This window comes from Poecile atricapillus, chromosome 33 (assembly GCF_030490865.1).
Source record: "Poecile atricapillus isolate bPoeAtr1 chromosome 33, bPoeAtr1.hap1, whole genome shotgun sequence".
Lineage (NCBI taxonomy): Eukaryota > Metazoa > Chordata > Aves > Passeriformes > Paridae > Poecile > Poecile atricapillus.
In genome coordinates, this window is record NC_081281.1 from 652,980 (window position 1) to 678,058 (window position 25,079).

At 51.3% G+C, this 25,079-nt stretch overlaps 7 protein-coding genes across 7 annotated transcripts; 4 read left to right on the plus strand and 3 right to left on the minus strand.

The window, feature by feature from the left end:
• The first annotated feature begins 3,024 nt into the window (after nucleotides 1–3,024).
• LOC131590442 (feather beta keratin-like) lies at nucleotides 3,025–3,348 on the plus strand. Its single transcript, XM_058860513.1, has one exon. The coding sequence runs from the start codon at nucleotides 3,043–3,045 to the stop codon at nucleotides 3,346–3,348; it is 306 nt and encodes a 101-aa protein (XP_058716496.1). The 5' UTR covers nucleotides 3,025–3,042.
• A 1,737-nt stretch (nucleotides 3,349–5,085) lies between these two features.
• On the minus strand, nucleotides 5,086–5,409 carry LOC131590432 (feather keratin 1). The gene has a single exon (XM_058860500.1). The coding sequence runs from the start codon at nucleotides 5,389–5,391 to the stop codon at nucleotides 5,086–5,088; it is 306 nt and encodes a 101-aa protein (XP_058716483.1). The 5' UTR covers nucleotides 5,392–5,409.
• A 2,869-nt stretch (nucleotides 5,410–8,278) lies between these two features.
• On the minus strand, nucleotides 8,279–8,602 carry LOC131590443 (feather beta keratin-like). The gene has a single exon (XM_058860514.1). It carries the CDS (start codon nucleotides 8,582–8,584, stop codon nucleotides 8,279–8,281), a length of 306 nt encoding a protein of 101 aa, XP_058716497.1. The 5' UTR covers nucleotides 8,585–8,602.
• A 2,347-nt stretch (nucleotides 8,603–10,949) lies between these two features.
• LOC131590434 (feather keratin 1-like) lies at nucleotides 10,950–11,273 on the minus strand. The gene has a single exon (XM_058860503.1). It carries the CDS (start codon nucleotides 11,253–11,255, stop codon nucleotides 10,950–10,952), a length of 306 nt encoding a protein of 101 aa, XP_058716486.1. The 5' UTR covers nucleotides 11,256–11,273.
• Nucleotides 11,274–12,907: 1,634 nt separating this feature from the next.
• LOC131590433 (feather keratin 1) lies at nucleotides 12,908–13,231 on the plus strand. The gene has a single exon (XM_058860502.1). The coding sequence runs from the start codon at nucleotides 12,926–12,928 to the stop codon at nucleotides 13,229–13,231; it is 306 nt and encodes a 101-aa protein (XP_058716485.1). The 5' UTR covers nucleotides 12,908–12,925.
• A 3,986-nt stretch (nucleotides 13,232–17,217) lies between these two features.
• On the plus strand, nucleotides 17,218–18,201 carry LOC131590466 (feather keratin 4-like). The gene has a single exon (XM_058860556.1). It carries the CDS (start codon nucleotides 17,600–17,602, stop codon nucleotides 17,948–17,950), a length of 351 nt encoding a protein of 116 aa, XP_058716539.1. The 5' UTR covers nucleotides 17,218–17,599; the 3' UTR covers nucleotides 17,951–18,201.
• A 3,778-nt stretch (nucleotides 18,202–21,979) lies between these two features.
• LOC131590267 (feather beta keratin-like) lies at nucleotides 21,980–22,315 on the plus strand. Its single transcript, XM_058860196.1, has one exon. The coding sequence runs from the start codon at nucleotides 21,980–21,982 to the stop codon at nucleotides 22,313–22,315; it is 336 nt and encodes a 111-aa protein (XP_058716179.1).
• The last annotated feature ends 2,764 nt before the right edge of the window (nucleotides 22,316–25,079 follow it).

Here is a 25,079-nt window from a genome sequence, read left to right on the forward strand (position 1 = left end):
GGAATAAATTTGGTGGAATAGATTCCATTAGGATTAACGGAATAACCTGGATCCAGGGAGAGGCAAATAAACTCCTTTCCCTGGGTTCCACAGATCCATTCCCTGCGTTTGTGTTATCGCAGGGATTTCCCGACAGTCTCCCAGGTTGGAATGGTTCGGGATTAAAACTCCTCTCGTTCCTCTTCTGCCCTGGGCAGGGACATTCCCACCATCCCAAGGTGCTCCAGCCTGGCCTCAGATGCTTCCAGGGATGGAGAATCCATGGAATACCCCCTTCCAGGGCCTCCCCACCCTCACAGGGAATTCTTTCCCAAAATCCCATCCAAATTTCCTTTCTGGAACCCATTCCCCGTGCCCTGGCACTCCATCCCTCGGGAATTGTCTCTCCCCGTCTTCCTTGTGGCCCCTTCAGGTCCTGCCAGGCCACACTGAGGTCACCTCAGAGCTCCCCCTTCTCCAAAAGGAGCAATCCCAATTCTCCCAGCCTTTCCTCCATCCCTGGGATCCTCCTGGAGCCTCCTCCGGGCTCTCTCCAGCAGCTCCAGCTCCTCCCGGGGCCGGGATCCAGGGCTGGTGGGGTCTCATTTTCCTGTTGGAATCCCCCCCATCCCCACCTCGTTTTCTTCCCAGTGCTGCTGCATTAAATTGTCACAAGAATCCCAAGCAGCCCTGGATCCGTTCCAGGGGCTCTGTGGGAGGTTATTATGACACACAAAACGACTTTTTAATGAAAAAATTAATAACCCTGGGTTCCGACGCTGTCAAATGTTGTCTGCCCAGGGAGTAACCAAATTTCGGGTGACGTTATTGCCCAAGTGACAAAACCATTCCAATTTTGCATTGTAGCTGCAATATTTCCATGGCTGATGCACTTTGTGTGTCTCAACCATTTAATGAATATTTGGGATTGGCTTTGAAGTTCTTCCCTTTCAAGAATCTGCAGCTCCAATTGTTCTGCAGCCCCGGGGAGCTGCAGGCAGACACCTCCGAGGCTTCGGAATGTGGGATGGAGCTAAATGAGAGATGGCGGTTCTGGGACAGAGCTTTGAGTGAAATGTCCCTTTTTTTCTTTTTTCTTTTTTTTTTTTTTAAATTAAAAAAATACTTCCTTAAAAAGTTCCCATCAGTTGTGGAATCAAGGAATGGTTTAAGGATGGAAGGGACCTTAAAGATCACCTCGTTCCAGCCCCTTCCACGGGCAGGGACACCTCCCACTGGATCAGGTTGCTCAATAACCCTGGAATGGATCACATCCCGGAATTGATCATTTCTTCAGCCTCAATCATCACAGGATGCGCTCCCAATTAACTTTGTTCTTCTCTGAACTGAAATCTTAATTCTAAAAATAAAATCCCCAGTCTTGAATTATTGCTTGAATCATTTTATGCCTTCATGGTCAGTTTAATTCTCGTTTTTCCGCAGTCACAGTGTGCTAAGCTCTGCTTTAATGAATAAAATGCAACATTTCTCTCCTCAGAAACGTTTTGGAGCAGAAAAACTGAAGCTGGAGATTCCTCCCCTTGGTTAGCCAAAATGACCCGCTCAAATTATCCGAGTTGAGCAGAAATGATTGTTGGCTGCACCACCTGAGTGAAGCATTTGGGGTTCTGGCTTTGGGTATGGCCATAAACAAACTGAAATTAGGTGTCCCAGCAATTGCAGGGACGCCACCAACCCCTGTGTTCCAAATTGCTTCCATTCCTTTCCTACAGCAGGGAATTGTCAGGATATTACCAGTGCCTCCAAATTGTGCTGCCAGGACATAAAACCTGAGCACATTCCAGCCCTAATTAGTCCAGGGAAGAAACTTGCCCAGTAGCCCGTGTCCAACGCCAGCTGCTGAATGTTTTACCTCCACTGAGACACAGTTCAGCTTCCTGTTGGAAAAAGAGAAGGAAAAACCACTCCTGGAGACTTTACAGAAGTTGCTCTGAGGGGGAATTATTCCCAAAAAATGTCTTCAGCTATGAATCTGACTTGGAAACCACCCCCCCAATTTTAAAAACTTCAAATTTTGGTTATTAAATGCACTTGGAGATTCTACACAAGTTGGATGTAGTGACACAATAAACTATAAACTGTTATAAATACACCTCTGTTTATCACATAAACCGTGAAGTGGTTTCTGGAATAAAATGCTGAATGCTGACTGAAAAACTTAAAAAATTGGTGCCACACAGGGTTTGTGACCTAATTAAGCTCTCGACTAAACCAGTGCTTCATTCTCAATGAAAGATTCAAACCAGACATGTGGCACAATCTGAAAACACAGGGAAAAATAGCAGCCATTGCATTTATGCAAAACATGCAAATGATGTGTGAATCTGGAGCTATCTGGGATGAGTCTGGCATTGTTTTAATTTGGAAATGGCCACGAGACAGATGAGGCAGTGACTAAAGTGCCAGACAGAGGAGGAAAAACACATTGCTTTCCAAGGACATTGCCATAAAGACCTAAATTACCTGAATCAACAAGGCTGACCATGGGAAGCGTTTGATCTCTAATTAAGTCACATAAAACAAAGTTCCAGCATGGAATGGGGATGCCACCAGCAAGGAAACGGGGAAGGAGAGTTGCAGCACAAAATCAAAGGTTGGTGAAGGAGGAAGGGAGTGTTTTCCATCGAGGATGAGCTTGGGAAACACATCCCATGAGCAAAGACTGGCCCCGGGGCTGGTCAGGACGGTATAAAAGGCAGAGCAAGTGCAGGATCCCTCATCCAGCTCTCCTGCCTTCTCCTCCTCGGTGACACAGGTGAGCTGCAACCACCTTTACCTTCTTTTTGTCCTTCTCTTTCTCTTTGCCTTCACCTCTGGCCGTGCTGCTGTGGAGCTCCTGCTGAGAACTTGGCTCCCAGACCCTGCTCCCAGCCTCTGCTCACTGGGAGGAGGTGGGAGAAGCTCTTGGGCTCTTGGCAGAGAAACCACGGGCTTCCTGATCCTTTCTTCCTCCCTCTTCCCTCTCCCTTCTCCCCGGGCTCTGCTCTGTCTGTGCCTCACCTTCTGCCTGTGCCTTCTCCAGGTGCTCCTCCAGCCACAGCCATGTCCTGCTACGACCTGTGCCGGCCCTGCGGCCCCACCCCGCTGGCCAACAGCTGCAACGAGCCCTGTGTCCGGCAGTGCCAGGACTCGCGGGTCATCATCGAGCCGTCCCCCGTGGTGGTCACCCTGCCCGGGCCCATCCTCAGCTCCTTCCCCCAGAACACCGCCGTGGGATCCTCCACCTCCGCCGCCGTGGGCAGCATCCTGAGCGAGTCCGGGGTCCCCATCAACTCGGGGGGCTTTGGGCTCTCGGGGCTCTCTGGCCTTGGTGGCCGCTACTGTGGCCGCAGGTGCCTGCCCTGCTAGAGCCGGGCCGGACGTCCAGCCAGTGCCTCCGCCAGGAAGCCCCAGGCCAGGGGCCGCACTGAGGCCGCAGCTGCTGGCCAGCGTTTCCAGAGGCCTTGGGCCCCCTCCAGCCCTCCTCCTGACAAGGAGGGAGGCAAGCGTGGCCAGCCGAGCCTTCTGCTTGTCCTGCTTTCTCCTGTGCCTCCCCAGGCCCTGCTGGGCCCTGCTCTGCCGGCCCAGGGGCTCAGCCCCAGCCCAGCGCGGCGGGGTCCGGCTGCTGCCGCTGTCCCCGTGCCTGGGGCAGCCAGACGAGTGTCCCACTGCTGGCCAGGATGGCCCTGCCCACCCCCTGCTTCCTTCCTGCCTTCACACTCTCAATAAAGTTCACTCTGCATTGGAACTGGAGTCTCCTGGAGTTCCTTCCATTTTGGGACACCTGGCTAAAGCTGCTCCATGGGGGCTGTGATGCCCTGGGGGGGTTTGGGTGGTTAAAGACCAGGGATGGCCCTTTGCACACCTGGGCAAGGTGAGAAGCTGCAAGGGCAGCAGTCCCTGGAAGTGCCTGGGGCAGTGCAGGGAGCGTGGCCTGGTGTGAGTGTGCACAGAGTGACCAGGAGGTGCCCCAGGGGACAGGACACAGGCTGGGGACGTGCTGAGGTGTGTAATGTGGACATGGGGCAGGGATGGACACACAGTGACCACAATCCCTCATCTGAGGGACAGAGCAGTGACTGTGACATGGCCTGGGGCTGTACCCAGGCTGAGTACAGAGCAGTGGAAACATCCCCCAGCAAAATTGTCCTGTGCTCGGAAGCGTGAACTGCTGTGGTGTCATTCTGTGTGTCACCATGTCCTGAAGGAACAGGAGTCTGGAACAGACCTGCAGAAATCTGCTGTGCAGACTGTCTACGTGATCCTGGAGCCTTTTTTCCAACCTTGAGGATTCTGGGATTCCTCCAGGAGAGCAACCCATCCTCAGCCTATTTCCAGTGTGACAATATCTGGTGCAGGACTCACATTTCTCTTGGCACACCTGCCCTGGGTGCCAGGTGTCACCTCAGGACTTTGGGCTGTCCCTGTGCTCCAGGGTTTGGATGCAGGCAAGGAAAACAACCTCTTGTAGCTGGAAATGCACAATAAAGGCTTGAGGAAGGCGCCAGTATGTCTACACAAGAATGTCTTCTGGAAGGTCAATGTTTTGCCTCATCAACAGGACCCCAATGTCCAGCCTCCCTCCTGGCCTGAATGGTCATTCTGTGCACACTCACACAAAGCCACCCTCCCTCCAATCCCACCCAAACCCCCTCAGAGCATCACAGCCCCCATGGAGCAGCTTTAACCAGGTGTCCCAAAATGGAAGGAACTCCAGGAGACTCCAGTTCCAATGCAGAGTGAACTTTATTGAGAGTGTGAAGGCAGGAAGGAAGCAGGGGGTGGGCAGGGCCATCCTGGCCAGCAGTGGGACACTCGTCTGGCTGCCCCAGGCACGGGGACAGCGGCAGCAGCCGGACCCCGCCGCGCTGGGCTGGGGCTGAGCCCCTGGGCCGGCAGAGCAGGGCCCAGCAGGGCCTGGGGAGGCACAGGAGAAAGCAGGACAAGCAGAAGGCTCGGCTGGCCACGCTTGCCTCCCTCCTTGGCAGGAGGAGGGCTGGAGGGGGCCCAAGGCCTCTGGAAACGCTGGCCAGCAGCTGCGGCCTCAGTGCGGCCCCTGGCCTGGGGCTTCCTGGCGGAGGCACTGGCTGGACGTCCGGCCCGGCTCTAGCAGGGCAGGCACCTGCGGCCACAGTAGCGGCCACCAAGGCCAGAGAGCCCCGAGAGCCCAAAGCCCCCCGAGTTGATGGGCACTCCCTCCTCGCTCAGGATGCTGCCCACGGCGGCGGAGGTGGAGGATCCCACGGCGGTGTTCTGGGGGAAGGAGCTGAGGATGGGCCCGGGCAGGGTGACCACCACGGGAGAGGGCTGGATGACCACACGGGAGTCCTGGCACTGCCGGACACAGGGCTCGTTGCAGCTGTTGGCCAGCGGGGTGGGGCCGCAGGGCCGGCACAGGTCGTAGCAGGACATGGCTGTGGCTGGAGGAGCACCTGGAGAGAGAAGGGAAAGCACCCCAGGAATGTCAGGCACAGATGGAGATGCTGCTGGGCACGAGGAAACGCAGCCGGGGCACAAGGGACAGACTCCAGAGGGATGCAGGGAGGAACTCAACAGCCCTGACACCAAAGTGTTCCCAGCAAAGGAATCCCAACATCTCCCACCTGTTCCCAGGAAAAAAAACAACCACAGAAACCTGGTGAGAGCGGGATGGAGGAGGAAGACTCCCAGAGACCGCTGCAGAGAAGCAAAGATTCCATTGAGATCCGAGGAAAAAGAGAAGAGGAAAAGAAGAGTGAGGCAAAGGCGCTTGCAGCTCACCTGTGTCACCGAGGAGGAGAAGGCAGGAGAGCTGGATGAGGGATCCTGCGCTTGCTCTGCCTTTTATACCGTCCCACACAGCCCCGGGCCCAGACGCACCTTTGCGCAGGGAAGGTGTTTACCAACAAGCTCATATTTTATGCAAAACATCCCCAATTAAGTAAACTGGGAGTTGTTTATGTTCCCTGCAACGCTGCCTTTTCATTTCCTTGTGCAGGACATGCCCATTCAGCCAAACTGGCTCCTTTCAAGTGCCAGCATTAGAGGCCAAAATGTTTTTAGGGTGTTTTTCAGCCAGAAGCAGGCTGATGTTTCAGCCAGCTGGGTGGAGTGGTGCCGTATTTCCAGGTGATGTCAGCACCTTCCCCTCCTGAGGCAGCTCTAAGCCTTTGGAGTAATAAATGCAGTTTTTTTTATTATAAACCCAGGATTAAAGGGCTGGCTTTGGCGGGGACTGGCCGTAGACATTGCTCTCTGTGACTCCAAGGCCTTTCAAGCCTTCTTAGACATCATTTATTCATCAGGGAGACTAACATGGGTTGGTTTTGGACTTTCTTTGGGATCTCATATTGCCTTTGGAAGAAATTATCTTGTTTCTTCTGCCTTTCACCTCTTTCAGCATTGCCTGGAGTTCTCCAGTCTGCAGAACAGGACTGCTCCAGAAGGAAGGACGCTCCTTTCCCAACAACAAATATTTGTCAGGGTTATTATCTTGCAGAAAACACTCCCTAATGAGAACATCTGAATCAAAACTCTTCCTTCTTCCATTCCTCACGGCCATCCCTCCACTTCTTTTCCCCCTCTGCCTCTGACCAGAGCCTACACACAGTCCCGACCACTCGGGAATATTTCCAAGCAGGACACAGAGAGTCCCTGAGGGCTGGCAGTGCCAGCAAACCCAGCCTGGGGAGCAGCAGGGGCCAGGATGTCCCCAGAGATGCACGGAGAGGGAAAGATCCCACGCTCTGGGCTGCATTTCCTGGGGCAAGACAAGAGCTGCTGTCCCCAGGAGCGGTGACAGCCCTGCTCAGGCACCAGCTGCAGGACCGTGACACCCCTTGTGGCAAAGGGGGAAAAACTCCTGTCCCAGTGAGGCTGGAGCTCCATCAGAGACAGAAAAATCTTAAATCCCAGAGGTCCAAGCCAGATTCCTCATCCAGGAGGACGAAGGGAGCTCTGAGGGTTGACAGGAGACTTTTCTCCAAACGAACACATTCAGAAGAAAACCCCAGGTGTGACAGGGCAGATCTAACGCAGAGATTTCCTCCAGAACACAAATCACGTTTCCATCAGTGGCATTTCCACTTAAATCTCTCCTGCAGGCAAAACACTGAATGCAGCAAAGGCATTTCCAGCCCTCTCTCCATCTCCCTGACCCAGCCCTCCCCACCGAGGGTCTCCATAAAGCCTCGAGTGTTCTCACCCACCCCACTCTCTCAGGGGTGTCCTGGGGGTGTTGCCTCCCTTCCCTGGCTCCATTTTGACCTTGTTGCTGCCAATGTCCCCTCCTGGATCGGACAGGGATGGGAGGGCATTTCCACAGCTGATAAAGAGGCAGAGGAACTTGGCAGGATTGCTTTATTTCAGATACTGAAGCCAAAAATAGGGCAGAGGAGCAGCCATTGACTGTCACTGCAGGGCCAGGCACACCCCATTCCTTGGGGAAAAACACTCCACAAAAAGCAGGAAAAGAAAATTGGACATCACATTGATGCTGGCAGTTGCACTGTCAGGCACACGTCCCTTCAACTCCTTTGGGACTCTCTTGGCTTCCAGGGTTTGGGAGGAATGCTTGGAGGAAGGGAGGGAAAGCTCCAGTTGTAGGTGGTAAAACACAACCATGGCCTTGGGCAGCTGGGTGAAACTGCCACAGAAACCATCGGGTCACTGGCTTGACACGTCAGCTGGAAGTTGTCCCCAGCCTGTGTCCTGTCCCCTGGGGCACCTCCTGGTCACTCTGTGCACACTCACACCAGGCCACACTCCCTGCACTGCCCCAGGCACTTCAGGGACTGCTGCCCTTGCAGCTTCTCACCTTGCCCAGGTGTGCAAAGGGCCATCCCTGGTCTTTAACCACCCAAACCCCCCCAGGGCATCACAGCCCCCAGGGAGCAGCTGGGCTGCACATCCCGGCAGGACAGGAACTCCAGGAGACTCCAGTTCCAATGCAGAGTGAACTTTATTGAGAGTGTGAAGGCAGGAAGGAAGCAGGGGGTGGGCAGGGCCATCCTGGCCAGCAGTGGGACACTCGTCTGGCTGCCCCAGGCACGGGGACAGCGGCAGCAGCCGGACCCCGCCGCGCTGGGCTGGGGCTGAGCCCCTGGGCCGGCAGAGCAGGGCCCAGCAGGGCCTGGGGAGGCACAGGAGAAAGCAGGACAAGCAGAAGGCTCGGCTGGCCACGCTTGCCTCCCTCCTTGTCAGGAGGAGGGCTGGAGGGGGCCCAAGGCCTCTGGAAACGCTGGCCAGCAGCTGCGGCCTCAGTGCGGCCCCTGGCCTGGGGCTTCCTGGCGGAGGCACTGGCTGGACGTCCGGCCCGGCTCTAGCAGGGCAGGCACCTGCGGCCACAGTAGCGGCCACCAAGGCCAGAGAGCCCCGAGAGCCCAAAGCCCCCCGAGTTGATGGGGACCCCGGACTCGCTCAGGATGCTGCCCACGGCGGCGGAGGTGGAGGATCCCACGGCGGTGTTCTGGGGGAAGGAGCTGAGGATGGGCCCGGGCAGGGTGACCACCACGGGGGACGGCTCGATGATGACCCGCGAGTCCTGGCACTGCCGGACACAGGGCTCGTTGCAGCTGTTGGCCAGCGGGGTGGGGCCGCAGGGCCGGCACAGGTCGTAGCAGGACATGGCTGTGGCTGGAGGAGCACCTGGAGAAGGCACAGGCAGAAGGTGAGGCACAGACAGAGCAGAGCCCGGGGAGAAGGGAGAGGGAAGAGGGAGGAAGAAAGGATCAGGAAGCCCGTGGTTTCTCTGCCAAGAGCCCAAGAGCTTCTCCCACCTCCTCCCAGTGAGCAGAGGCTGGGAGCAGGGTCTGGGAGCGAAGTTCTCAGCAGGAGCTCCACAGCAGCATGGCCAGAGGTGACGGCAAAGAGAAAGAGAAGGACAAAAAGAAGGTAAAGGTGCTTGCAGCTCACCTGTGTCACCGAGGAGGAGAAGGCAGGAGAGCTGGATGAGGGATCCTGCGCTTGCTCTGCCTTTTATACCGTCCCACACAGCCCCGGGCCCGCAGGCACCCTCGGCACAGGGAAGGTGTTTACCAAGCTCATCTTGCATGCAAAACATCCCCATTAGAGAAATGGGGACACCACAACGCTGCTTTTTCATTTCCCTGTGCAGGACGTGCCCAGTCAGCCTCCCAGGCTCCTTTCAAGTGCCAGGATTAGAGGCCAAAATGTGTCTGGGGGCAATGCCACGTCAGCAGGGCTGGGTGACGCAGCCGGTGCTGGGGACATCAGGCCCTTCGCCCTCCAGGGCTTCACTTTAGGGTTCCCAAAATGATCAGGGCATTTCTTCTGGTAGCCCTAAAATAACAAGCCAAGGTTAAAAATGTGTTTTCTGTGACAGGAGTCTTCTCAACCGCTGTGTAAGCAAATACTCAGCTCCATCAGAGCTGGGTGTAAAGTCCCCTGTCACCTTGGACACCCTGAAGAGTCAGGAATTTCACATCCAGACAAATCCATGTGCTCTTTGCTCTTCCATGCCTCTGTGGAGAGCCCTCAGCATCCTCGAGTCAACAGGAGGATGTTTGAAAAGCTGAAAGTCCTCTCCAGCACACCCAAATTCTGCTTGCACCAGCTCCACCCAGAACTGTCCATGTTGGGCCTTTCCCACTGTTCCTTCTCCATTCTCAAATCTCCAAAACCCTTCTTGGAGTCTACACCCAAACTCGGTGGCAGGCGGTGGAAAGAGCCTGCAGAGCTCTCCAAGGAGACATCAAAACACATCAGAAGGACTCATGGTCTGGGAATGTCAGCAGGAAAACACTGGAGGCAAGCAGACAGCAGGATCACCGGTTCCTCCATTCCCTCATGTCAGCACACTCAGACATGCAGGGTCCAACTGGCCTGGCCTCATCCCATTGTCAGCACAGAGGAGATTCCCTTTAGTGGTCTCTGACCCCTCCACTCCCTGCCCTCTCTCCCTGGAATGGTCTCTGACCCCTCCATTCCCTGCTCCAGGTAGAGTGAAGGTCACTTCTTGTGTTTGGACAATGCCCTCAGGCACAGGGTGGGATTTTGGGGTGTCTGTGCATAGCCAGGAGTTGGATTTGGTGATTTGTGGGTCCCTTCCAATCTGGGTATTCCATAGTTCTGTTCTTCCCTGGATGACAGGGAGTAGAAGACGTGGGAGGAAGCAGGAGGCACCTTGTCCTCCTCTTCATCACCAACCACACCACAGCGATGTTCTCTGCCTCGGGAATGTCTCCCTGTAAACTCCTGAGCTGTGCCCACAGCCCTGCCAGCACCACTGGCCCCTCCAGGAGGGACAGGAGGACACAGAGGAACACTCTGGTGGCAGAAGTGAAGGGTGACAACCCCCTGGGATTCTGTCACATGCAGGACATGAGCCATGGAAGGTGTTCCAGGAAACATTTTTCTGCTGAGCGATGAAACCCACAGACCAGGGAGGTTATGGAGTGCCCATCCTTGGACAGATTGAGAAACTGTCAGCAACTAAATCAACTCCCTCAATTGTCCCACCTGAGCAGAGGATTCGGCCTTATCAGCTCCAGAAGTGCATCCCAACCCCAATAACTGTGATTTTTTGTGACCTCCCCCACGGAGCAGCTTTAGCCAGGTGTCCCAAAATGGAAGGAACTCCAGGAGACTCCAGTTCCAATGCAGAGTGAACTTTATTGAGAGTGTGAAGGCAGGAAGGAAGCAGGGGGTGGTCAGGGCCATCCTGGCCAGCAGTGGGACACTCGTCTGGCTGCCCCAGGCACGGGGACAGCGGCAGCAGCCGGACCCCGCCGCGCTGGGCTGGGGCTGAGCCCCTGGGCCGGCAGAGCAGGGCCCAGCAGGGCCTGGGGAGGCACAGGAGAAAGCAGGACAAGCAGAAGGCTCGGCTGGCCACGCTTGCCTCCCTCCTTGGCAGGAGGAGGGCTGGAGGGGGCCCAAGGCCTCTGGAAACGCTGGCCAGCAGCTGCGGCCTCAGTGCGGCCCCTGGCCTGGGGCTTCCTGGCGGAGGCACTGGCTGGACGTCCGGCCCGGCTCTAGCAGGGCAGGCACCTGCGGCCACAGTAGCGGCCACCAAGGCCAGAGAGCCCCGAGAGCCCAAAGCCCCCCGAGTTGATGGGGACCCCGGACTCGCTCAGGATGCTGCCCACGGCGGCGGAGGTGGAGGATCCCACGGCGGTGTTCTGGGGGAAGGAGCTGAGGATGGGCCCGGGCAGGGTGACCACCACGGGAGAGGGCTGGATGACCACACGGGAGTCCTGGCACTGCCGGACACAGGGCTCGTTGCAGCTGTTGGCCAGCGGGGTGGGGCCGCAGGGCCGGCACAGGTCGTAGCAGGACATGGCTGTGGCTGGAGGAGCACCTGGAGAAGGCACAGGCAGAAGGTGAGGCACAGAAAGAGCAGAGCCCGGGGAGAAGGGACAGGGAAGAGTGAGACAGAAAGGGCAGGGAATTGCAGTCCCTAAGAGGGCCCTAAAAACACAGACCAGACCTTCTCCTTCCTCCCAGCAGTGTGGCACAGAGAATGGAGATGGTCACCAAGCGTCCCAGCAAAATGTAACTGAGGCAAAGCCCCAGCGGGAGCCAGGAGAGACAGAGGAAAAGAGATGGAAAGAGCGGAAGGCACTCACCTGTGTCACCGAGGAGGAGAAGACAGGAGAGCTGAATGAGGGATCCTGCACTTGCTCTGCCTTTTATACCGTCCCACACAGCCCCGGGCCCAGGGACACTTTTTGCACAGGGAAGGCGTTTACCAAGCTCATCTTGCATGCAAACATCCCAATTACAAAAATTAGTGTTTTTATTTTTGCCCTGCAACGCTGCCTTTTCATTTCCCTGTGCGGGACATGCCCAGTCAGCCTCCCGGGCTCCTTTCAAGTGCCGGGATTAGAGGCCAAAACATTTCCAGGGAAAATGATTTGTCAGCAGGGCTGGGTGACACAGCCTGGGCTCAGCAGTGTCCCACTGACCATCTGCTGCCCCTCCAGGGCAGGACTTTCAAGTACAGAGGCTGTGCCCTGCTGGACATCGTCACCATGGGACTGGGGATGGAAGGGAACCTGAGACTGGAACAGCTCTCCCAGAATATCAACTCCAACCTGTGTCTGATCCCCACTTTGTCCCACAGAGCACTGAGTGCCATGTCCAGTTTGCCCTCAGATGGTGACACCAAGGCCAGAGCAGCGTTACCCAGCCTGGAGAGGCGATGCCTCCTTCAGGGTGAGGGACAGAGGACAGGGGAATGGCCAGGATGGACCCACAGGGCCCTGAGGAGCCCGGCATCATCATCAGGAAACACTTTAAACTCCTGCCCTGGAGGGCCAGGGCTGGAATATTTGGGATGTCGGACACTCCCCAGCACCGGCTGCATCACCCAGCCCTGCTGACGTGGCATTGCCCCCAGACACATTTTGGCCTCTAATCCTGGCACTTGAAAGGAGCCTGGGAGGCTGACTGGGCACGTCCTGCACAGGGAAATGAAAAAGCAGCGTTGTGGTGTCCCCATTTCTCTAATGGGGATGTTTTGCATGCAAGATGAGCTTGGTAAACACCTTCCCTGTGCCGAGGGTGCCTGCGGGCCCGGGGCTGTGTGGGACGGTATAAAAGGCAGAGCAAGCGCAGGATCCCTCATCCAGCTCTCCTGCCTTCTCCTCCTCGGTGACACAGGTGAGCTGCAAGGGCCTTTGCCTCACTCTTCTCTTCCTCTTCTCTTTTTCCTCGGAACTCAATGGAATCTTTGCTTCTCTGCAGCGGTCTCTGAGAGTCTTCCTCCTCCATCCCGCTCTCACCAGGTTTCTGTGGTTGTTTTTTCCTGGGGACAGGTGGGAGATGTTGGGATTCCTTTGCTGGGAACACTTTGGTGTCAGGGCTGTTGAGTTCCTCCCTGCATCCCTCTGGAGTCTGTCCCTTGTGCCCCGGCTGCGTTTCCTCGTGCCCAGCAGCATCTCCATCTGTGCCTGACATTCCTGGGGTGCTTTCCCTTCTCTCTCCAGGTGCTCCTCCAGCCACAGCCATGTCCTGCTACGACCTGTGCCGGCCCTGCGGCCCCACCCCGCTGGCCAACAGCTGCAACGAGCCCTGTGTCCGGCAGTGCCAGGACTCCCGTGTGGTCATCCAGCCCTCTCCCGTGGTGGTCACCCTGCCCGGGCCCATCCTCAGCTCCTTCCCCCAGAACACCGCCGTGGGATCCTCCACCTCCGCCGCCGTGGGCAGCATCCTGAGCGAGGAGGGAGTGCCCATCAACTCGGGGGGCTTTGGGCTCTCGGGGCTCTCTGGCCTTGGTGGCCGCTACTGTGGCCGCAGGTGCCTGCCCTGCTAGAGCCGGGTCGGACGTCCAGCCAGTGCCTCCGCCAGGAAGCCCCAGGCCAGGGGCCGCACTGAGGCCGCAGCTGCTGGCCAGCGTTTCCAGAGGCCTTGGGCCCCCTCCAGCCCTCCTCCTGCCAAGGAGGGAGGGATGGAGGTGATGTCTGGACACATGGCCAACCTGTTCCAGCCTTGAAAGTCCTGCTTTTGAAGAGTTTCCTTGTCTTTGTGATTTTGCATTTCATGCTGACGTGGTTTAATGCTGTAATCGCCAGCAGCCAGTGGAGGGGTTTCACTCAGGAATTATGGAAAGGTGGAGTCTTGCTTGCTGTCTCTCAGTTGGAATGGTGTCAGTGGCTTCTATTCCCTTCATAAAGATATATTTTCCCTTTGTTTTTCCTGAATGCTACTTGACTTTTTATCATTAAACTGATGTTGCATCCGATTTCGAGTCTCATTGTGGTTTTTATCTCCTTTTCACCTCCCCTGGGGGAAGAATTATGTGAAAATCTATGCAAGGATTTCACAGGGGAAAATGGTCTTCCACAAGTCACCACAACTCACCTGATAAAAATAATATTGTTGGTTCTTACACTCTTGAGAGGCACTGAACAGGTTCACAAATATATTCCTCTCTCCAGGATATTTTCCCCCAATTTTTTTATCCCACCTATGGATCTAAAAGTACAATTGTGATGTTTAAGCTTGAGGGATTTCAGATCTTGTCCCCTTTTTGGCATCTTTGAAACCCTTGAGAATCTGAATGAATATTAATATGGCAGAAGCAAAGGGATCCAAGAAGACTAAAACCGTGAAATAAAATCTATTTGAAAATCAAATCACCCTGGAGCTGAGATATAAATATTTGAGGAGCTCGAGGGAAAGCTCCTGGGTTTGGGGGAAATTTTTCACAAATATCCAGCCCAAATCTCCCTGGCACAGCTCTGGCCACTCCTTGGTTGCCAAAAGTGGAGATCGGAGCCGCCCCTCTGCTTTCCATCCATGGCTCAGGGCAGCAACACCCAAAAACCCAAAAGTTGGAAAATTAAAACGTCCCAGGCTGAGAGGAGGGCTTGGAAAGAGCCTTCCACAGGTAAATTTTCCAAACAAATGATCAGAAGGGCTGGTGGGATGAGCTGTTCCCTGGGATCCGTGAGGAATCCGAAGGCAGCGGGCTTTGGCGCGTGGCAGAACCGCTGTGGTTATATTTGTGAAGTTATTATTTTTTTCTGTTTTTTTACAAATAAAAACAAATACTCGTGGCCAAGTGACACCCCAGATGTGGCACTTGCTGATAAAAATGTTATGCATAAGGTTTCTGTGCTGTAACAATTTTATGATGGTGTTAAATTGGTAATATGGGGGTTTCAAAAGTCAGTTAAAATATGTTTTTATTTTTAAAAAATAGTGTTTATTTAAATTTATTAAAACATTTATAGGGGGATTTGAAAACATGTATTCTGTATCTACCACCAACAGATTATTTAATCTATTTTACCTATTTAATCTATTTAATCTATTTAATATATTTTACCTATTTAATCTATTTAATCTATTTAATCTATTTAATCTATTTTACCTATTTAATCTATTTAATCTATTTAATCTATTTAATCTAATTTATCTATTTTATCTATTTTATCTATTAATCCCACGATGCAAATGAGGGGCATGAGGGGTGGATATTTTTGACTTTATGGGGTTAAAGCATCTTTTTATTTTTAGGTTTTTTTGCATTAATTAGTTCCCACACGTATTTTTGCAAGTGGAACATTTTCTTGATAAAGGAATTGTCCTGCTTTTGTTTTCCAGTCTAGGTTTAGGCTGTCATTGCGTGAGAAGCATCATCCACCCATTAAAAATTCTTTCATCTTCCCAATTTATGGGTACTTTTAATTTCTGGTACTTTTAGACCGGCTTTAATAATGGCAACATGAAATTACTTCAAGCACAGTCTAATAAAGACAATTTTTTTCCAGCTCCTCAGCAATTTGTTCACTTGTGGCTGCCTGGGGATCCAAGACCAAATCCAAGAGGAGCCAAAACTCCTTTGTGTGCTATTCCCAGTCTGACCCAGTTACAAACAATCCCCAATTAAAATGTTCACATCTCCAAAAAAAAAAAAAAAAAAAAAAAATCTCTGAGGACTTTTCCAAGCTTGGAGAAGCTTTGGGGTGACCTAATTGTGAGCCAAAAAGAAACACGGGGAGAGAACTTCCAAAGGCCTGGAGTGACAGGACAGGGAGGAAAAGGGGTAAAACTGGAAGAGGGGAAGTTTAGGTTGGATTTGGGAAGGAATTCTTCCCTGTGGGGGTGGTGACCCCCTGGTTCCATGGATTCCACACCCCTGGAATTGTCCCAGGCCAGGCTGGAGGAGGCTTGGAGCAACCTGGGATCACAGGAAGGACACAGGATGAGCTTTAAGGTCCCTTCCTGCCTGAACCATTCCCTGATTTCATGATTCTGGTGTTTGGGAGCTGGGATGGTGCACAAGGGGCTTGGAGGTTCCTTCTGTAAAGGAACTGATAAACCAGGATTAAATTTCCCCTCGTTCTTCCAGCTGTGCCCCAAACTGCGTTACCCCAATTTAACAGCATAAAACCATCCGAATTGTGTGGGATAAAGCAGGAATTTGTCTCTGAATTCCACAATTCTGGCACTTCCTGCCCGGGTTCTGTGGGATCTCAGGGCTGGATGTGCTCTTTAGGCAGGGCCTTCCCCAAACCCAGAATTGAGATTGTTCCGACGCCGGGCTGGAGGCAGAGCCTGGTGAGCATCGGAGGAGACAGGAATTTATTAAGGATTTACACTCATACCCTTAATAAAAGAACGCCTTGGAATGATGAATTATGTATTATAGACATTCTTAGTATTTTTCTTTATGACTAAAGTCAAACACACGCTGGAGTCTGGATTTTGTTGTGACTGAAAGGTGGCTCTGGAATAAATTTGGTCCCTAATTCCCGAGATGAGAGAAACCTGCAGGATGGAATCTGTCTGTCAGAAGATAAGGAAATAAAAACAAAGTAAATAAGCAGTGAGGAAAAGACATTTAATCAGGGGGAACATTTGACATTCAGGACATACTCGTTGGGAATTAATTCCAGGTACAAAGGCTGTCTGTGGTCCCCAGGCCATCAGGGCTGAGGTATAAAAACCAACTCAACCCAACTCCTTCCTGCCACTTCTCTTCTCTCTTTCCTCTTTTGTGAGCAAGGTTAGTTCAGATCCACTTCTCTTTCTCTGTTTGCTGAGTTTTTGCCTTTTCATAATCTGGGTTTTTTTTCCCCCCACAGTGTTCTGCTGGTTGCTGGGTTCTTTGGGTGGGGGGGAGACTTTTTCTCTTTAAAAAGTTGGGAGGTTGCTGTTGGAATCGTGGAATTTTTGGAGTCCTGACTTGGTTACAGAGATCCTTGAACTGGTGATAGAAATTTATTCAAACGTGGGGTTTCAGTCATGTTAAATGACATAGAAAATATTAGAACTAATAAAGATGAACAAATTGAATGGGTGGAATAACTGTGCAAGGGGTTGGAACTCTGGGATCTTTAAAGGTCCTTTTAAACTCTAACTGTTTATCAAAACAGAAAATCCAGGAGCTCAGTTGTATTTCAGCAGCGTTTTATATCTTGGAGGGTCTTTTCCATCCTGGAATGTCAGCTGGGTCGCCAAGTGCGGAGATTTTGTTCCAGAGTGCGATGACATCTCCTGGAATGTTTGGATCAGGGATTGTGGGGATAAAGGGAGAGAAGGAGAAAACCAGAGCAGAGCTGAGCATCCCTTAGAAATCAGAGAATTTTATTTTCAATGCTGTGGTGCAGATAAAACCCAGGGACGTGCATGGAATTCCTGCCTTTTCTCACATCCATGGACGAGCTGTCTGGGAAAGGTTTCAAAGACCTCCTCTCCGAGGCTGCTTAATGAAACATTAAAATTTGTACCTAATGGAAATTTGTACCTCTTTGTAGGCAAAGTCGGAGCCTGGAAATGAATCCTCCCTTTCATTTTTCCAGCTGCCCATGGAAATCTCTCCACAGGTACATTTGTGGCTGGGTTTCGCTCCTAATTGCTGCTCCTGCAACGCTCTGGGGGCGCGGAGCTGGGTCTCTCCAGACGCGCAATCAAAATCCCTACAATTACATTAATGATACAGGTTTGTCTCTTTTGTTCTGCTGCCAGTTCTTCCCCGGATCACCGACATCACCCAGAGGACGTTTCAGCCTCTGTCTCTCTTTATTTAAGAGTTTGGTTTCCTCCTCAGCTCGTGGCTCAGCTCCTAAAAGGCTCCTGGGAAAGTTGTGGCGGTAGCTGAAGTGAGCAGGTGTGACACGACTCCTACCTTGCACTCAGGTGTGCTCCTGTGTTCCAGACCTCATCCCGAGCCATGTCCTGCTACGAGCGATGTCCCCCCACGTCCTGCGGCCCCACGCCGCTGGCCAACAGCTGCAACGAGCCCTGTGTCCGGCAGTGCCAGGACTCCACCGTGGTCATCCAGCCCTCTCCCGTGGTGGTCACCCTGCCCGGGCCCATCCTCAGCTCCTTCCCCCAGAACACCACCGTGGGATCCTCGGCCTCCGCCGCCGTCGGGAGCGCTCTGAGCGCCGGGGGGGTCCCCATCAACTCGGGCAGCTCCTTGGGCTTGGGGGGCTTTGGCTACCCCGGGCTGGGCAGTGGCTACAGCCGGCCCTACCGGCGCTACAACCCCTCCCGCAGCGGCTTCTACGGGCCCTGCTAAGGCGGGAGGAGGAAGAGGAGCAGGAATGCTGAACCCCGAGCCGTTCCTGCAGCAGGACTGAGCTCCCGGTGCCAAAAGCGATGTCAGATCGGAGTCAGTCAGCCCCCGGAATGAGGCCACCGCTCCTGTCTCGCTCCTGCGCGTTTCTGACCCGGTTTGTAGCTCTGCTGCTCGGTGTATTTGGTGCTACCCGGTGTAAAGTTTTGAATTTAGGGAGTGGGTGGGACGTGGTTCTCAGGGGGCGCTGGAAGAAGAGCTCTGCCTGTGGAACGCGTCCCCCTGAGCTGAGCCTTTCCCCCCACACCGACCCCTGGTGCTTTGCAGGGTTTTAATCCTCTCGTTGGGATTAATAAAATGATGCTTTTATCGTAACCTCCTGAGTCTCCTGCTGGTTTTTTCCCTCCCCTCCCGTTCTTATTTGAAACCTTTTCGGGGTGAGATTTATCACTGAGTAGATCATCAATAATTTGGGGGAGTCGGGAATGTTGGGAATGTTCAGCCTGGAGTGTGGAGAACTCGGAGCATCTCCAGGATCTGAATTAGATTTGCAACATCCACTGAAGGCACTAAACCACTCACTTTTGGGGGGAAAAAATGGGAGAAATTCTCTTCTTAGGAAGGTTTGTGGCATTCCAGTAACTCAGTTATACAAATAATGTCTGCAGCAGGCTGAGCTGTCCCCAGGAGTAAAATTGCTCGTGGTTTATGAACCAGCCTGGCTTGAGATGAAAAACCTCCCTCAAAGCTTCTTTCATCTCCGGGACCTGGGGTTCATTTCAGCGCTTTGTTCCATCACACCCTGGGCTCCGGAGCCAACACAACGCTACAAATTTCAATTCATACAGTAATTTGTCAACTCCGTGGTGCCTCACCCGTGCCGGGAGCTCCAGAGGTGTTAATTGAGTGTGGGGAGTGTGGAACTCCACCAACAGGAGTTGTCCTGTCCTGCTTCCCCATCCAAGGGCTCCCAACCTCCTGGATGAACTCCGGGTGTTAATTAGGGAACTGGAAACCCTGCCAGGCTGCTAATGAGGCTTTCCCAAAAATGGGATCTCCCCTCCAAGAGCAGCAGTTTCTGTGCCTGGAGGGGAGGATGAGGAGGAAGAGGAGGAGGAGGAGGAAGCGTTCCGGCGTTATCTCAGTTTTGCGGATGAAAGGGAAGCGAATTTTTCTTGGGAGTGATTCCTACTAGAAGGAATGAATTTTGTGACATATCTGGAAAGATCACGGGCTCTGGGGTTGTGGAGATTTTGAGGAGCAGGAGGAGAAAGACTCTCCTTTTATAGAAAAACCTTTTGTAGAAGAATCTTCTTGTAGAAAAGACTCCAAACAACGAGAGAATTTTCTGAGAGGAAAAAAGGGGAGGAGTTAAAGGATTTTAAGGAGATGACGTTTTGCCTTAATTCTATTATTATTATATTTTTAAAGATAAACTGTAGAAAAGTTTAATAAAATAACTAAAGTTTCTGACGGCTTTTACCTTGAAGTCCTTTGAGTCCTCCTGACTCACCGGCTTTGATTGAAGTTCTTACCCAGGGAATGCGGGCGCTGAGGTCTCCGCACGTCCCTGGAACCTCGGGGAGCCAAAGTTTTGCATATTGGAGCCATCAGCGAGAAGTGCTGGGAGCTTTGAAGTCCTTTGTGCAAAGCCTCTTCATTCCGAGTGAATTTCTATCTTTTGCTGAGTGCTCCCGATCCTGGTTTTTTTTTCTTTTTGCATCCTTCCCGTGCAGGAATTTCCAGCAGGGACAAATCGAGCCGTGACAAATGGGATGAAGAGCGGGGGTGCAGCTTCTCCTGACGCTGTTGTCTGACATCGCACAGCCTCTAAACCCCAAAATTTGAATTCATCTCCGACATCCAGCCTTGAATTTAATTTGTCGTGAAAATCCCCGGGATTGCGGGGAGGGGAATGGGGGTGACTCGGGCATGGAAATGACATTAAAATTCATGTTTGGGTAAAGAAATGCAGGGTTGTGGGTGTTTGGATTGGCTGTGGCTCGGCCAAAGCAATTTCGGAACGTGTTGCTCAGCAATTCTGGGTTTAATTTTCTTCCAGCTTTGCAATCCTCGGGGAAAAGTGCTGCTCCTCTCAGCTGTGGGGAGAGGGAAATTTGGGAATATCTACTCCGCATCTTGTGGTAAAGCTTGGAATGAAACGCTGAGGCTCCACGTCAGGGGGAAAAAAAAAAAAGGAATTATTCACCTAAAGGAGTCAAGTCTTGAACGAGGACTAAACATCACAAGCCGCCCCTGGAGCAGGGTCTTAACGACTAAAACCAAGCCTAAAATAAAACGTCCGCTGGCCTCGGGAGGCGACTTAATTAATGCTGTAATTCACCCGAGTCGCCGCAGCCTCCCAAGCAATTAATCGGGAGCAGAGGAATGAAGATGAAAGCTCTGGAATGGGAATGGGAGCAGGAAAAGGGAGAAATCCCAAGGGGAGATTTCGAAACAGCAGGAGCCGATCAGTTCGGGGGGGTTTTGCATGCCAAAAGAAGGATCATTATGGAATTCCATGCATAGGAAGTGGCTCTGGATCGGGTATAAAAACCTGTAGGACAGAAGCCTTTTCCAGCCACTTCTCCTGCCTCCTTCACCCCGGGAACAGGTGAGTCTGAACCTCTTTTTAATGCTAAAGTGCCACTTTGATGGCTGCTTTTATTGTATTTTGTTGTTGTTGTTGTTGTTTTCCTTTTCACCTTGAAGGGAAAGTAGGAATTGATTTCTTTCTACCCGGAAGAAAGGCTTTATTTAGTGAATTTATTTAGTTTATTTACTTGTGAAGCAGAGGGTGACGAGACAAGGCTTGGAGGACACTGGGAATATCTCTCCAAAAAAAAAAGCAGCTTTATCTTGCAGCAATATTTGCTCCAGGAGCTCAAACCCAGCAGCGACACAGGAAATGTTTGATCAGCGCTACTGGAGGCAGGAAAAAAGGGCAAAATTCAGTTTAATGCCTCGTCCAGGGGGGAAACAAAGCCCAAATCCTGGAAAAGGGAGTGCAGAGGGAAGGAGAACACCGACATTAATCCACATCCACCCCCAAAAAAAGCATTTCATGGCTGGCAGGGGGTGGTGGGGGATTGGAGCTGATGAGTGCTGACCTCTCCCCACCTTCTGTGGCTGCTTGGGCATCCTTCATCCTCCTGGACGAATTTTAGAAAATTGACACAGCTTTGAAATTGGGGTTTTGTTGCGTAGAGGTAAAACCTTATAAAATAAGGGCCTCGCTACCCTTGTAAAATCATGGCTCAGGCCCGCGGCTTCAGCTACACAGAAAAGGGCTGTGGGAAAGTGACTCAGCTGAGTCGGAGGTAGAAAAACAAGTTATTTGTTATTTTTGTTGCTTTGTTATTTGTTATTTTGTCATTTTATTTGTCATTCTGTTATTTTGTTATTTTGCTATTTTGCTATTTCGTTATTTTGTTATTTCGTTATTTTGCTATTTTGTTAATTTGTTATTTTGTTATTTTGTTATTTCGTTATTTTGCTATTTTGCTATTTTGTTCTTTTTGTTATTTTGTTATTTTTGTTATTTTGTTATTTTGTTATTTCGTTATTTTGTTATTTTTGTTATTTTGTTATTTCGTTATTTTGTTATTTTGTTATTTCGTTATTTCGTTATTTTGCTATTTTGCTACTTTGTTATTTTGGTTTTTTTTTGTTATTTTATTTGCTATCTTGTTATTTGTTATTTTGTTGCTATTTTATTTGCTATTTTGTAATTTGTTATTTTGTTTCATTTTTTGCTATTTTGTTATTTAACCATTGCACCGCTCACCTCGCGGCCTGTGGCGCTCGCTTGGACGACATTCGTCGCTGCTTAAACGGAACGCGACCTAATTTTAAGGAATTAGGATCCCTAATTCCTTAAAACTCGCTATCAAAACCAGGCTTAATTCCTTTAAAATGTGGGTTTTTTTGGTAATAGGGTTTTTTTGGTAATAAGGTTGTTTGTTTTTTTTTTTTGTAATAAAGATCTCTTTCTTGCAGCTCCCTGACAGCCTTTAATTCCTTGCCCAAGGAATGTCTTCCCACGAGGTGTGTCCCCCCACGTCCTGCGGCCCCACCCCACTGGCCAACAGCTGCACCGAGCCCTGTGTCCGGCAGTGCCAGGACTCCACTTACGTGATCCAACCCTCTCCCGTGGTGGTCACCCTGCCCGGACCCATCCTCAGCTCCTTCCCGCAGAACACCGCCGTGGGATCCTCCACCTCCGCCGCCCTGGGCAGCACCCTCAGCTCCGAGGGGGTCCCCATCAACTCTGGCAGCTCCTCCTCGGGATTTGGGGGGTTGTTTGGGGGATTTGGGTACAGCCGGCCCTCCCGCCGCTATGGATCCCGCTTTGGGGAGCCGTGCTGAGGGAAAAGTGGGATAAAACAGCCGGGAATGCCGGAGCACCCCTGGATCCCGCTCCAGATGTGCTGGGAGACACCCACAACTCCGCCCGAGGTTCACGGAGCTGTGGGAGCTCCTCAAACCTTTGCTTGTCTTGTTCTTTGATATTTCCGACGAAATAATTTTATTTCCTCTCTCTTGGTTGTCTCAGTCCAGAGAGAAGAATCCCAGGATGAAAAGCCGTAACAGCCCTTGCTGAACGGCAGAAATATCTCCCCGCACTTTGTACTTTTTTATTCCGCTGTCTTGCTCTCATTAAAGTCGCGCTGCATCACACTCCGAGTCTCCTGATGTTTTTTGGAAAAACTTGGGAAACTTTTAGCAAAAAGCTGGGTTTTTTTAATGAGATTTTCCTCTGTTTTATACAGTGAAAAGGGGCAGCAGAGGTTGCAGGAATTCAGCCTGGAGAGGAGAAGCTTTGGGGTGGCTTAACTGGGACCTTCCAGGACCTGAGGGATCTGAGGGATCTGAGGGACTTTGGGCAAGGGCAGGGAGTGACAGGACAAGGATTTTTGTGTCAGAATGACATAAAGATGGGATTTTGGGAAGGAATTATTCCCTGTGAGGGTGGGGAGGCTCTGGCTCAGGTTATTCCACGAATTCCCCACTCCTGGAAGTGTCCAAGGCCAGGCTGGACAGGGCTTGGAGCAACCTGGGGTGGTGGAAGATGTCCCGTGGTCCAGATGTTCCTTCCTGAATGAGCGAAGGAAATAAACGCGAAATTGGGGATTTGGGATGCGATGGCAGCAAAAACCAGGTTTTCTCACGGAAAAGAAAGGGTTTATCCCGATTATTCCAGGCAAATCCTGGCTCCCAGGGGATGGATCAGAATCCCACATCCACCAGCCTTGGTGGCACCAAACGTCGTTCTGTGAGGAAGGTGGAGCCGGCGCCCAGGGCAGCGCTAATTGCACTCATCCAATTTGAAAGGTAATTAAAAATCTGCATTTGAAAGCTGGCGAAAAACAGGTCTGAAAAACAAACAAAGCCCTCCCTTTTTTGGGTGTGTTGTTTTGCAGAGCTTCTGGTGAGTAAATAATTTCTCCCCTCGAGTGTGAATTAATTTTTGGTGCTGTTTTCTGCTGGTCCAAGCAGAATTCCAGCTGGGAATTCCACACTACCCCGGCTCCTTGCAGGAATTCGCTACAGATCCCTCCGGGAGTGAGTGACATTAAATTTTGGACAAAACCAGAAATCATAACAGAAATTTTTTGAAGTTTATAAGTCCAGAGTAAGATGCCAAATCAAACCTCAAACCTGGGTGATTTTAACGCTGTTCGTGACAGAATCTGAATAAAATTAACAGTGAGATGAGCTCCAGTCAGGTGTGAAAATGGAGGATTTCACATCTCCCTGTGCCACTAATTCTTCTTAAGCTAATTAATTTCAATCCGAAACGAATCGCAGATGCCACTCCCGCCAGAAAAATTCCATCTGCTTCTCTATGGATTTTGGGGTCACTTCTGTGCCTGGAGACTTTACTTTACATTTTGATTAAAAATCGCTTTTTTTTCAGACGTTTAGTCACTCACAGGTGTCTCAGGAGGATGTTCTCACATTATGCAAAATGTCTTAATTGTAATCTGAATATTTAAGTCTGGCCTTGATGACAAAAATCTGTGAACTCTTAATTCGCTCGCTTTAATTCATCTCAAATCAGGCCAGTAAGTCATTCTGAGCGTACAATAAAATAAAGGCTGGAGTTAGAACAATATTTTTTGTAATTTACAAGGCTCCAAAAAGATCTGAAAATGTTGCCAGATCCTTTTTTAAATTCACAGCTGGATTTTAAACGTGTTTTGCGTTTTCCAAGCAAAGCTCAGATGAAGGAGGAATAAAAAGAATGAGGACAATTTTTAAAAATTATGAAAATAAACTGTGGATGGTGTTATGCAAATTAATTCCTCAACTAACTCCTAGAGAGGAAATATTTTAAAATACGGAGAAATATTTATGGAGCTAAAAACAGCCAAGGAATTTTTCTTTTTGAGAATCCTCCTGAAAGATGAGATGGCTCAAACCAAACCTTGAACTTTTTTATTTAAAATAAAGCAGCTGTAATTCCTGCAGATAGAAACAATGACAGCAATTTCACGGCCCAATTACTGCCCTGCACCCCCAAATCTTCGTAACGTATTATTAAATAAAATACAAGAACCCAGATCTAGGTCAGGGATCTGAAATGTGCCCGGGATGGGACATTTGCATGGTGGCACTCAAATAAAGCTGCTGATAAACTTTGAAGTCCTCAGGAAGCTCTGCCCAAGCCAAACGAGTTTCTCTTCCCAGGGGATCCCCGCAGAGACGGCGCTGATTTAAATCTGATTTAAATCTGATTTAAATCTGATTTACGTGTCTCGGGAGTGGAGGTGCCCGGAGAGGAAGAACCTCGGGGTTAATCCCTGAATCCAGGACTCCTGGTGGATTTGGGGTTGGAAAAGAGCTCAGGGATCATCAATCCCAAACCTGTGGTTGATTCCCCAACAGGACACCCGCGATGTCACCGCGTTCCTGGGACAGCTCCAGGGATGGGGGCTCCAAACCTCCCTGGGCAGCGCTTTCCATGGAAAAAATTCCTTTTCCCATTCCTGGAGAGCCTTTCCATGCCTGGAGGGCTCCAAGGAAAGGATGGGCTGGTGACGAGTCTGGGATTGGGAACAGGATCATGGAGTCCTGGAGCTCTTTCCCAACCTCAGGGATCCCGGGATTCTGCGAAAAGTCAAAAAAA